A 14478-nucleotide genomic window follows, 5' to 3' on the forward strand; every position below is an offset into this window, starting at 1 on the left:
AGAACCAACCTGCTGAAAGGTTAGTGTTCTGTTTTCAGTTTTTGGAGTTGAGATTTGATCTCAATTCAAGAACACATACGATGTGATCCATGCATGAATATTTCTATCACATATCCTGCGGATTCATCTGGGAATTTCGTAGGATTGGATCAGATCCAAAGTTTGCAATAGGTTGTTTTGAACAGCCCTATTTTATTCCGCTGAAAATTGTTTTCAAATTGCATACTTTCACCTTAATCGGTGAATCCTCGGCGCATACGATGCTCGAATTTCCTTCAGCCGTTGCAGGGTGTACGATCAAAGGGAGTGCTAGAAAGGGAGGGGGAGAGGGAGAAGGAGAGAGAGGAGGGAGGGGGAGGAAGAGGGAGGAAAGGGGGGAGGGAGGGAGAGGAAGAGGGAGGAAGGGAGGGAGTAAGGGAGGGAGAGGGAGGGAGAGGGAGGGGGGGAGAGAGACCGAGAGATAGCTTTTCGAGCTTGGAAACCCTAATTGAAATAGGGATCCATTGCTTTGTTTTGAAACAAGGGATCTCTTTTTATTTTTACCAATTTCGAAGTGAAGTTGGTAGATAGTTTGCTGACTTCACTTTGAAATCAGCAAAAATAAAAAGGGATTCCATGTTTCGAAATGAAACAGAGGATCCTTGACTCCCGGTTTTGATTAGTGCTTCCGAGCTCAGAGGGCTCTCTCTCGGCCTCTCTCTCTCTCCCTCCTTCTTCCTCCCTCCCTTCCTTCCTCCCCTGCTCCCTCCCTTCCTCTCTCTCCTTCTCCCTCACCCTTTGTTTCGAACCAAGGTAATGAACCATGCTGGTAACTGATTGATCCGGTTCAGTATGTCCTGTACCCCAGCTGGTTCGAGATGGGTCGGCAGACGATGATATGTATCATTGGAGTTAGTGAAGAGTTGAGAAATTTACTACATCTGCTTGCCTTAGAAAGTGTGATAGGTTGAATAATGTGGGGTTTGAAAAGGATCTTGAGAGCTGGGGGTGGTCATTGTAAGGTACAACTACAACAGCGGATGACCTTTGGTTGAGGTTCTGCTTCAGTCACTTTGAGCTGGCTTCTTTTAGGTTATCTTAGCGTTTGTGTTAGATTCATTATTAAGGACTAAAAGAATTGTGATAAATGTAGGAGACCGATCTCAATGAAGTTACTAGCCTTTAATTGGCTTGAATTCATGGCATAGGAGCATCAAGAATTGATAGATCACTGGTTGTCCTTACAACTTCATTTCTAATAGCTATCTGTCTTGATCATATCTTCTTTTATTTCTTAAAAGTTGTCCAACTAGATGAACATGAGGCTGTAAACATTGGGACTACCAGCTGATATTATTTCATCAAATTTACTACCTGCGGACTATAAACTGCATGCAGAGCCTGTAGATTTGTAGAAAATTTCAGTTAGCTGTTTGATATTTATCATCTGAAGATGCTACACTGGGTTCATCAAGTAAAATTGAATCCTTGAACCAATATGATATTTCATGTTAGATGATAAATCACAAAAGAAATAAAAAAATTCAATATGATGCAACTGAGGGGATCAGTTGAACAATCAAATGGCTATATAAGTCATGTCCTTTGAGATGTATGAATCATGAACACCTGCACAAGCTCGTTATATGCTGATAAGCTGAATACTAGTGGAGCGCAAGACACACTAGCATTGCATGAGCAGCAGAAAATGACAAAGCAATTTAGAGGAAAAAAGAGCTTAGGTGGATGCAAAAAAGGTTCTAAAACACAAAAGAAATGATTAATAATGAATTTACAGTCTAAGGGGATTGAGATCTTAATTCAATGGGGATATCAAGCCATGGGAACAGAAGAGGTATTTAAAAAGGAAAAACAAAGATCCATTTACAGGAATCCATAATTCATAACAGAAGAGTACCAAAAATCAAACAAAACACAACTAGATGAAATAGTGCAATGGTTTGAAAGCACTTGAAAAATGAAAGATATGAATAACAACAGTTGCCAAAGTAATTGAAACAGATAAAGTTTCTTGTGGATGATCATCAAAATTCAAGAAAAATTGAATGAAGTTCTATGGAACAACCTCATGAATATTGAAAAATATATCCAAGGTTTATGATGGAAAGGGACCAAATCAAGTATTGGAAAGAAATAAAGTAACTTGGATGAAATGCAATATATTTAGTGCTGAATCTCCATGAAAGACAATGGGTGTACGTTGAAGTGGGAGATTTCAAACCACTCTTTGGACTGGTCTAGGTCTTCATAGCCCACAGTGTGTGTCAAAAAGGTTAATATATGTCAAAATTTATTTACTAGGTGGAAATTCAAAAGCTTGATTTGTTGATTCTAGTGTTAATCGGATTATGTGACATAAGATCTAGAATCCATCCGAAAGATAAAGCTTTGGTCTATTGTGGATTTCTGGTAAGGGAGTTTCAAGTGTCAGATGAAGTGAGACAACAGATGACTTCAGCGCCATGTAGCATTACTTTTTCTTTTTCACTTTTTTGCTGAAAGTAGGCTAATATATCACTCTAGTATATAGTCATCCAATGGAATCAGAAAAAGCAGAGGTCATAGAGTGGGTAGGAAAATCTTCTGTCCATGTAGTCTTGGGTGTTCCAGTGAAGCAAATGTTAGTAAGATAATCTGAGGCCTGATTGGCTTGGCAAAGGAATGTCATACCCAAAAGGAGGAAAAGCTTTTGGAGATGGCCTATATATCCAGCAAGCAAGGTGGAAATCCTCCAAGCTGGCTGGTATTGGTTGATTCAAGATATTTGTTAAATACCTTTTAAGATATCATGTGCTTAAAGAATCTCAATGATACGATTCAGACATGTCCAGACTGCTTGCATCTTGGTAGGAGGACATAGCACTGTCTCATTGTAACTAATCAACTAGGGTCTTGTGAGTTTTGATGCATGTAACCATTAATAGCCGAGTGTTCTGGAAGTAGGCTATAAGGTGTATCTATATCTTTTGTTCTTTGTGTTGCAACCAAGGAATGTTGAATCGATCCGTACCAGCTGGTTTAGCTCGTACCGAATCAGTACCGGCGCCGACCGGTCCGGTTCGGTCACAACACAAAGAACCTGCACTGAGTCCGATCCGGCCAGGACTCGGTACGAACCTGCACTGAGTCCGGATCAATATGTGGCATTAAATGCCACGACTGTGGCATTGCTACGGCACGCTATGTCCTTTTTGGCCATAGCGCGCCGCGGGCGCCGCACGCTGTTTTTGGCTAGTTCAGACCAGTCTGAATTGATATCGGCGCCGACCGGTACGCCGATTGGTACCAGTTCAGCGATCCTTGGTTGCAGCCATTGATCATCATGTAAATTTCATTTTTGTTGTGGACGTCTCAAGAGACACTATCTTGATACACACATGCACATGTACATACATGCAAGCACATATGCATAAATACATGCATGCTTGCATATAGACATGCATGCATCCAGACATGCATGGTCGGCAGAACAAGAGAGAGAAAAACTAGAGAAGATGGAGAAGGAAAGAGAGAACAAGAGAAAGGGAGGGAGGGAGGGAGAGAAAGGGAGAGTGAAGTAGGCTCGGTAGATGTGTGGACAATCGGAGGAGAGGAGGGCTTTTGAGCCCCCTTACTCTCCCCCTCCCAGCATTTCTCTCTCTTCCCCTCCCTCCCAACATTTCTCTCTCCCCCCTCCTCCCTCTTTTTTCCTCTCTTTCCTTCTCTCTCTCCTTCATTGCCTATTTTTGTTTTGCTTGCTGGAACTATCCCAGTTTGCTGCCAGTATGGCTCAGCATGCTCATGCATGCAAGCATGCGTACATCCATGATGCATGCATGCATACATGAATATAAATTTTTAAAAACTTGGAGAATGGGATGGTACCACCGGTATAATATCGCTTCGATAGGATTTCGGCACTAGGATAGAGACTGGGTTGCTAAAACATTGCTAAAATGGGGCATTCCTCATCTTGGCTGAATCAGGTTGATACCATCCGATACCGAACCCGATATTACCAGTTCGAAGTTGTCCCAACCAGAACACCCTTGATTTTTTTTAAAAAAATTGAAAATGAGGTATAATGGGGCAGTCGGGTACTTTGATGCCTTTAGGCATCTCGTGAGGGACTCCCAAGGCCCCTTTTGATCCATAAGAGAGAGAAAGAGATGAAGAAGTGGAGAAGGAAAAGGGGTTTTTGATCTCACCAAGGAGGGGGTGCTAGTAGATTTGCAAGAGAGGGCACTCCATTTAGGTAGCCCTTGGATCTCTTATGTTTGGCCCAAAGTTGGAAAAATCAAATTGGAGAAATCTATATAGATTTTTGTATTTGAATTTTGGATATGTTGTAGGGTGGACAACACCATGGTGATTTTTATTTTTTCTTTGACAAATATTTTAATTTTTATGAATTTTTTATTTATATTAATACTTTAATAAAAATAAATATATGAAAATTTAATTTGAAAAAAATATAGCATGGTTGCATTTATAGTATGCACATGCTACAATTTTTATGGTACTTGGTACATTAGAAACCGAGTTGATGGAAAAGATTAGACAGGATAAAAGAAGATGAGGAATAGTATCGGGAGACTCGAGAGTTGTTACGTAGATTGGAGGGAGTTATCATAATAACAGATCTGCTAGCACATAGATAGCTATACTAGATAGTGGATCTAATCGTATGCTAGAGGTGGATCTCCTAATGCATCGGATAGCTGAAGGGGACATAATGCTCCATCTATGTACAATCCATTTGGTTTCTTCCACTGGTCATATCCTGTGAGATTTGACTTTGTATATTTATCCATCCTATGAATATGAGTATAGCCAGTGATCAAAGTATAGTGTTGCTTCCTACTACCTTGAACTGGGATGTCCAGGCTTCAACAAGTACCAGAGATATACACATCCATGGCATCTAGAACCATGGCCAGGTCATTATACGACATTTTATGACCAACAGGGATTGGGACAATATCCAGGCTGTGGTGATAGGTATCATGCATAAAATACGGGACCGGAACAAAGCCCTGTACCATGTGTCATACGGGTCGGCCTGGTAATATACTAGTCCAAACCAAAATTTGTACCAAGCTTGGCACCAGTTTTTAAAACCTTGCAAAATATATTCATGTATGTGTGCATGTATGCATATGTACATGTATATATGTATGTACTCATGTATATAGATGTCTGTATGGGGTTGCACGCTTGTGTGTTAATGCAATATTTATACATGTTTTCCTGAAATATCATCTTCCAGCATGTTGTCTATTTGATGTTTAAACTTTGAAATATCCCATCCAAGTAACAGAATAGAGCTTTCTGCATATATGAACTCTCAGCAGTTGACTATTTCCTCATATGGATGAACTGAGTTTTATTTTTCAAATATATAACTTGTGACTTACCTCTTGCTCTCAGCACATTTAATCATGAATTTTATTTTATTTGGATGTTTTATTTACCTATCATTCTTATATCTTATTGTTTAAGGATTCTCTTATATAAGTTTTTCCCCTGTCATGACTTCTTAAATATCATTACTAATTTATTTTGGAATGACCTCACCTTGATAATGTTGTGCACAAGTTCTTTATATTCATAGCATAATTTCTTTGCACATACAAATTTGAATCCTATGTTATTTATATTTTTCTAACATTTTTCTTTGCTCTTCAGGCTTTGGACACATCTGGTAATGGCATACGTCTTTACATTTTGGATTTACTATGCATTATACAAAGAATATAAGATCATAACAACAATGAGGTTGCATTTTCTTGCATCTGAAAATCGTCGAGCAGATCAATTTACGGTGAGTTCTCTAGTTTAATCATCTCTCATTCCTCAATCAAGATGCTAAATTCTTATTCTTTATTCATGTCAAGTAAATGTATCTGTGAGGGTGCTTGTATGCAGGGAACCACTATGTGTTGTGTCAATTTAGAAGCTTGCCATATCTATAGAGTTTTAAGCTTTCTGCTTCCCCTGTAATCATTCACTTTCTGCTCACTTTCTTCTTGTTTTCTTGTCATGAAATAATGATGAATTATCTTGATATCTATTATCGTGTGTTGATGAAATATAAGCTTATACACTGCGTTCTTTGTTGATGGAGATTGGATGGATATGTTTGTATGCAGGAGAGGTGTCAGCTTTTAGCGTACCCTATAACCTAAGCCACCCTGCAGAAGCTCAAACATGGGCATGTAGCCAACTTAGCTGAGGATGTGCTGTAGGTCCTGAACATGGGTAAAGCTGAACTTGCCATGCTAACCAAAAAAACTGTCACCTGGGTGCAACCTAAACAATTTAATAGAACATAGTTTAAAAGAGGTGGAATGATATATGCATCTAGATATTTACAAGACAAGCTAGCAATGACTCAAGTCCCAGTGGGATGTCCCGCAGGACACTAGGATGGGGTACCATCCCGAGTGTCGGGACACGACCATCCCACCATTGTCCTAGCATTCTAATTGGCACATCTTGGGACATCCCCTGTCCCAAGTGTTGGGACAGGGCGGGATAATAGCACATCCCATTCCATGAGAAAACTGGGACAGCAAAGGACACATCCTATATGTGGTTGACATTTACAGCAAATACTCTCCTAAAAATGAGCTTGGACTTTGTTATAAGGCCCAACTAGTTCACATATTTCATTTTCCTTTTTCTAAATTAGAGAAAAATTAATTTATTGACGATGCCATTTGCAAGAGGTAAAACTTCCAAATTCTAATATCTTCGGGGGAATAGTTAAGTGCTATTCATGATGTTTTCTATATTAATTTATGCGGCATTATTTATATTCCATGGTTAGTGAAAGTTGACTTTACGAAGTGTGTGGTAGAAGGAAAATAGCACTAGGAAGAGCACATCTGAGACGATGCTTGAAGACAATGACATTCAGGTGGCATGTAGTACAATCAGCGCATATGTAGTACAATCAGTGCATCTATAGCTCTTTTCTTTACGATTGAAGCCCCAAAACAACACTCATATCAATGCAAGCAAGAACTCCATATGCAAAATGGAAGGATGAGCTGCAAAGCACTTGCAAATTAAGACTAGCAACTAGAGATGTGAACCTGGTATAGACTACAATTTTTGTGAACAGCGTCAGACCAGCAACAGCATCTTAACCCAAAGCCAAAATTGATTGTGTCAGAGGTATTTGGGAGAGTGAGCTAAGGTTTGGAATTTAGTCAAAATGAATTGCTTTTAGCCAAGATTGTTAGGCCTACTTGATTTTCGGCTTTTCTCCTAAACTGAGTTTTGGCTAGGTTTTGGTAGTTTTAGTTATTTTTAGTTGAAACTAATAGATTTCAAGCAAAAGCTTATATTTTCATTTTTCATCCTTTTCTTTCATGAGTTAATTTTAGTCTTAAGAGTTTAGCCCCTAATTAACAATGAATTTCTAACTGACCTCAACATTACTAATGCAAGGTCCACCTACACCCTACTTCAACATAGTCATGACCCAAGTTGGAACTCACTCAAATCTCGAGTATAACTGTGAGAATCGGCCCAATTGGGCCCATCCTGGATTGAAGTCGGCAATGCCCACTGACTTCAATCGAAAAAATTCAAAAAAAAAAAAAATTGGGATCGAAATAGAGGAGGATGCGTTAGGATAAGGCCACCCCAGCCGTGGCTATTAAGAATTTGTCGGGCCGATGCAAACGGCCGATGTCTATTGGGGGCCATTGCAACCGGCGAACGACCGGCCCTATTCGAGCTTATCTCTCCCAAAAATTCACTATAAATACCCTGAGTCCGCTCTGTTCGATTCACCAAAAGCTTTCCTCCCTTTTTCTTTTTCTCCGGTGGCCACCGCACCACCTCAGCCGAGTGCCGCTACCAAACTCCCTTCTTCCTCTCTAGTGCTCCGACTGCCATGTTTTCCCTGCTTTCTCCTATTCCGAGCATCGTCGCCACAGATCCCATAGGACCCTACTGTCTTCGGCCGAGATCCACCATCTCCGCTGTGCAGGTGAGCTTTCCTTCCCTCCTCCTATATTCTTCCTTATGTTGAGTCATTTCCCTTGTTCTTGGGTCAAACCGAGACTTACTTCTCGGTCTTGGCACCTCCACCGGCTGCTACCGCAGTGCCGCTGGCTCCCTCGTGATCCACCGCCGGATCCCCAACACCCACCACCGGATCCTCGACACCCACCGCCGGACCTTCTCTCCTCTTCCCTCTCTCCTTTTCTCTCCTCTTCCCTCTCTTCCTTCCCGTTTCCTTCTTCCTCTTCTTATTTCTTCTTTTCTTCATCCCATCTTATTCTTATTTATTTATCTTAAAATAAATATATAAATAAATGATTTACTTTTCTAGCTATTATTTTTTCTTTGGCCTATGAATTAGATATGAGGATGACCTGTACCATTGATAACCAAGACCAGACCCCTAATTGAACCTAGACTGAGATTCTCTCTTCTCTCTCCTCTCTCTTTCTCTCTAAGCCAAACCTAGGCGGCATACTGACCAAGGTTCATCGAACCAGTATCGAAACCATACCATCGGTATGGTTCGGTACCGGTTCGAACCAATCCATGTCATTGCCACAGCCCCACAGGGGGGCCTCGGATTCGGTGCGAATTGACTAGTTCGCACCGAATCTGAGTCGAATTGGACGGTCCAGTTTCGGCCTCGGTTTCGGCCACATCCAATTAGGTTCCGGCCCCTAGGAGGCCGGAACCGTTTTTCATTGGAGAAATCGGGTCGGCTCGGTTCGGGCTGAACTGGCCTGTTCGGCTCAGTTTAGCAATTCTTGATACCGAACCAGTACCCTAGCCTAGGGGCCGAAACCGTTTTTCATTGGAGAAATCGGGTCGGCTTGGTTCGGGCTGAACCGGCATGTTCGGCTCAGTTTAGCAATTTTTGATACCGAACCAGTACCCTAGCCTTATCAGATACTCCTAAAATTTGGTTACTATTAATCTTTATTGAGCCACTTAAATTATAGCTCATCTTGATCATTTTAGTTCACCTTGTTCAGATCGATCTGGGCAGTTGGGCATCGCCACCTGACCAATCTGATTTGGGCATGAGGCCGTATTTTCAATAGTTTTTTAATTTTTGACTTTGCTTGGATTTTGAAATAATGATTAAATTAATGGTATTTTAATGATATTAAACTAGGTGAACCTGACCCGCCTACTGAAGTGGGATTTTGAAGCGAGAAGTGATAAGTGACCTAATGCTTCAAAGTGTGTTTTCCGATCTTTGGTAAAGTGATAATTAGTTTATTAAATTTGATCATGATATTTATTTTATACCCGATTAAATGGGTAAGGCATGTTATTATTATGATAATAATTGTTTTAAAATATATTATGTAATTTGAAAAATATGATTGTGTAAATTATAAAATTTATTTTATATATTTGTATTTTCAGCACAGCTATGATCTGGCACTGCCAATGGAGATGATTCATTGCCTTGTCGACTTGTAATATAAAAAATTAGTTTCGACATTGAGCCATCGGTGATTAGAATAGTGGTATCCATGGTATGTCTTACCAGCCCGAATCAAATAATATAAGGCGTACTGTACCGTACAGGTTCGGTATCGGTATCCGGTATGGGTGGCATACTGACACTCAGTATGTCACAAAAACTCCGTACAATACCGTATGGATACTATGCTAGTGTGGCATTGGTATGGGGTCTGATACCGAGACGATGAACCTTGGTGGTATCTGTTATCTAGCACTTTATGCATCTTTTATCTGCTATCTGACCCATGCCACTAGGTTACATGGCCATAGCCTGATGTTGGATCTCTAGTATTAGTTTATGAAAGTAATAATAATAAATTTTAAAAAGATGTATGTATTACAAAATTTGATTTATTTTTAGTCAGTATTGTGCTATTTATTTGGCATGCTTAGACCCCACTTTATTGTGTCATGTTGCTTACTGGGCTGGTATAGCTCATTATTTTATCTTTTTCTATTTTTCAGATTCTGACCAATGATTGCTTGGAACTTGGGGGGGTGCGCTAGATCTTCTGAAGATATTCGTAATTATTGGACCTCTGGTTTAGACTAGTTTAGTTGAACATTTTATTTGAAATGAATTATAATGATTAGTTAGCATAATTTGATTTATGGATAATGGATTATGAGAATTATTTATTTAGATCTTGATTTAAATTGATTAAGAGTTGAAGAATTACTATTATTGCTTTGAGATTATATGATTTGTAGCCTTACATGTTTGTATGGTCCACCATTTAGGTATGCAGCGTTTGTTGCCTCTTGGTTCGGGGCATGATAGATTAAGTGGTATCAGAGCTCAGCTTTAAGATCATTAGGGATTGTGATAGGTCACGACCGAAATAGTCATATCAAAGCTTAGCTTTTAGGATCCTTAGGGTTAATCGAAAAGTTTGAGAATTGGGTAGAAATTAGGTAATGAAACAAATATCTCTGTTTGCTTTTGTTATTGATAAATTTGTGTTATTTTATCTAAATCTTATTTGTGATGCTTATTTTATTTTCAATAAAATCATAATGCCAGCTGACTGTGCTTGTAGCCAAGGTGTGGATAAGATGGTTGGAAGTCCTCACGGTGGAGCAATTTGTATTTCAGATTATAATTAATTGAAATGTTGACAAAAATTAAGTGCAGAGATATTGGCTATGAAATATTATTGTGCATTGTAATTATTTGCTTATTTGTTATTTAAGTGAGTTTGGAAGCTTAATTTGATATGGGGTATTGTGATATTACTTCTAGCTTGAAGTTAATTATTTTGGTGGCAAGTTAGGGTTTATTCAAAAAAAGTTGTTTCAGGTTTGGGCTAGGAAAGATTTTATTATATTCATTGAAATATTCTTCGAGGTTGAAACTTGTATGTGGATCATGCATGAATCTGTTATGTGGAAGGAAAATGTATTTGGGGATGAGATTCAAGAGCTTTTCCTTAGTTTTTCCTGGAATTTAAAATTTTAGATATTTTCAGTTTACAATACAGATTGGTATTTTGATTGAAAGTCAACTAGTAAATTCTAAGAATGTTGGTGGTTTAAATCAGAGTGTGCAACATAAGTATGGTGGTTTGAATTATTTTTGGGCTGGTTAGAAATAGTATCTCTTTGATTTGGAAAAGTTTTGATGGTTTTCCTTGTTATGGAGAATTTTCTTGTCAAAAAAAAAGGATAGTGTTTCTGATTCTTGACTGAATTGGTTGTCATTATTCATTTTCATTAGTAGTTTCTCCTATCTGTTGTGTAAAGAAAATTTCTAGCATCTCGAGTCTAGGATTAGTGGAATGTTAATCTTGGATTTGAAATGTTTCAGCATGGATCTTTTTTCTCTTAGATTTGTAGCTGATGCTTTCAAAAGAATTCGAGATTAGTTATCAATCTTGCAGAATATTTTATGCTCAAATATTCTACTATGGATAAAATGCAGTAGCCTATGGTCTTGTGATAGATCAATTAAATTAACATCAGTTGATATTTTGACAAGAATCTTGGTACTCTTAACTTGAATTAAACTATTGAACTTTTTCGTTGCAATAAGACTTAATGATGAAATCACTTCGATAAGTAAGATGCTCGAGTATAGGACTATGTAATTATAAAATTTGAAAGCCTAGGTATGTTAAATTTCGAGGATGAAATTTTTTTAAGGAGGGGGAGAATGTGAGAATCGGATTAATTAGGCCCATCCCAGATTGAAGTCGGCAGTGCCCTCTGACTTCAATCGGAAAAATTCAAAAAAAAATTGGGATTGAAACAAAGGAGGATGCGTTCCTCCTTTGCCCGATCCTTGGCTTGTTGGGATAAGGCCACCCTAGCCATGGCCGCTGAGGATTCGTCGGACCAGTGTGAACGACCAGTGGCCGTTGGTGGCCGCTGCAACCGGCGAATGACCGACCCGATTCGAGCTTATCGTCTTTTCCAAAAATCCTCTATAAATACCCCGAGTCCCATTTGTTCAATTCACCAGAAGCTCTTCTCCCTTTTCCTCCTCCGATAGCCACCGCACCACATCAATCGAGCGCTGCCACCGAACTCCCTTTCTCCTCTCTCTAGTGTCCCGACTACCGTATTTTCCCTGCTTTTCCTTGTTTCGAGCGGCGCCACCACATATCCCACTTGACCTAACTGTCTTCGGCTGAGATCCACCATCTCTGTTGTGCACAGTGAGCTTCCCTTCCCTCCTCTATTCTTCCTTATGTTGAGCCATTTCCCTTGTTTTTGCGCCAAACCGGGACTTCTCAGTCTTGCCACCTCCACCGGCCGCTACTGCAGCCGCTGCTGGCTCCCTCGTGACCCATTGTCGAACTTTCTCTCCTCTTCCCTCTCTCCTTTTCTCTCCTCTTCTCTCTTTTCCTTCCCGTTTCCTTCTTCCTTTTCTTATTTCTTCTTTTCCTCTCATCATATTCTTATTTATTTATTTCAAAATAAATTATTAAATAAATGATTTACTTTTCTAGCTATTATTTCCTCTTTGGCCTGTGGATTAGATGCGAGGATGACTCGTGCCATTGACAACCAAGACCAGACTCCTGATTGAACCGAGACTGAGATTCTTTCTCTTCTCTCTCCTCTCTTTCTCTCTTTAACCAATCCCAGGGATCTTAGTTCAAAGCCATGACTCCCTTTTGCTCGGATCTAAGTTGACCTAGGGTAGAGGCCCTGCACCGCCTTGATATCCAGGCTGCATACCGATCCAGTACCCCAGCCATGTTAGGTACCCCTAGAATTTAAAGCAACGATTGCTAAATTGACTCGAACCAGATGGTTCGAAGTTCGAACTGTATCGAGCCGAATTGACACCAAGTTGGATGGTTCTGCAACTCGGGTCGGTTAGGTTATAAAACCCCTCCCCCCTCTTGGTTCGAAACATCGAACATCCAAGAGCTTTCGAGGGTTCTCTCGCTTGCACTCTCTCCACCGGATGTTCATTTGCTCGGAAAGCCTCTTCCTGTTCTCTCTCTCTCAGTCCCTCTCTCTATCTCTCTTTGGTAGATGCTTGTGCTTTCTCCCCTCCCTCTTTAATGCAGCGATGCCATTTGCTGGCCTCAAGGTAAGCCTCTCTCCCCCCACTCTCTCTGTCGAACGCTCACTCATTTGCTCTCCCCCCTCTCTTTGACATTGCGACACGTCACCCACTATTGAGGTAAGCCTCCCCCTCTCTCTCCCTCTTTCTCCCACTCTCTTCCTCCCTCTCCCTCCCTATAGTTTGGTAGGCTTGGCTCAATACAATACGTACTGATCTGGTCCCTGGCTAGTATGAGCCCTAGTACTGATTCGGCAAACCTTGCTTTAAAGAGCTATATAGTTTAGAGATTTTACAAAACATAAGGGCTGGAGAATGATTATAAGATTCAAATATAATAAAACTTCAATCTAGGACAAATGGGGAAGTTGCTTATATTGAATCTAGAAAATCCTTATCCAAAATTCCTTTCTTGTTTGTCTTCCTTGTCTTCTCTTGCTACTTCTCCCCTTAGACTCATGAACCTTTTGCCATTTCCCCCATGCTTCCTTTTGTTGCTTCTATTTATAGTTAAGGGAGGGTGGGTCATACATGTGGGGCCTACTAAGTTGGTTGAATGGGTTGGCCCCTTAAGTTGTTAAGTAGGTTGGCTATTAGTCTTTGTTGATTCAATTCTCAAGGCAACATGCTTTCTGTTATAAAGACAAATAGACAAACTTATTTACATAAATGTCCTCTTATTCCTTTATATTTTTATTTTCCATTTTTTTAAGATATTACATGTAAATCAGGAAGTACCTCCAATTTGAATTCAAGAGAAATACTAAAAATTCAACTTCCTTAAGAATAATAAGCTGATTTAACAAGTTTAGTTCAAATTTCAAATTATGGATCTTGTGTCAAAATTTCAACTTTTAATATCAACGAATTTCTCAAATAGTAAAATCTCATAATTTTATAATATCAAAATGTTACTAAAATCCAAAAATCTGGTTAGAAAAATCCTAAAAATTAATCAACATAGCTTGCCACATAAAATGATGCATAACAACACCTAGCTGCTTCCATAGGCTGGGCCATTTTTCAAACTTTGCAAACATACACTTCTATTTTTTTTCTTTTTCTTTTTTTTGTGCATCGATTGGGCACTATATAAAGAATATAAGTGTCAGTTGAAAACAAGTAGTTTTAAGTAACTATTTTATGAATATGATCTATAGAAATGTTCAAACAAGGTTTGCCATCTCGATACGGGACCCTATACCGGTACTATCTTATTATAGTGTCACTATGTGGTATGGTATGAGATGGTGAGATGAATCGAATGTTGGTATGGTTTGAGACTATGTATTGGTTCGGTACCGATATGGTACGCCCCGGTATGGTATGGTTTCGACCTGTATGGCAAACCTTGGTTCAAACAAAGATTCAACAAAACCATATTAAACAAAATATTGAGGCTAAAATATTCTGATCAAAGATTTTAGGTAATATAAAAAAAATCGAACACTTAAGACGAAGGTGTT

The 14478-nt window shown here is 39.5% G+C and overlaps 1 protein-coding gene across 1 annotated transcript in view; it reads left to right on the plus strand.

Annotated features, from left to right (window-relative positions):
• The window catches only part of LOC103720361 (CSC1-like protein At4g02900), a 46925-nt gene that overhangs the window by 8782 nt on the left and 23665 nt on the right, over nucleotides 1-14478 (plus strand). The window contains exon 3 of the mRNA XM_008810023.3: nucleotides 5668-5803. Within this exon, the coding sequence (XP_008808245.2) occupies nucleotides 5668-5803 (136 nt within the window). The remainder of the gene's footprint in view (nucleotides 1-5667; nucleotides 5804-14478) is intronic.

The sequence above is a fragment of the Phoenix dactylifera genome, unplaced genomic scaffold, assembly GCF_009389715.1.
Source record: "Phoenix dactylifera cultivar Barhee BC4 unplaced genomic scaffold, palm_55x_up_171113_PBpolish2nd_filt_p 000026F, whole genome shotgun sequence".
Classification (NCBI taxonomy): Eukaryota; Viridiplantae; Streptophyta; class Magnoliopsida; order Arecales; family Arecaceae; genus Phoenix; species Phoenix dactylifera.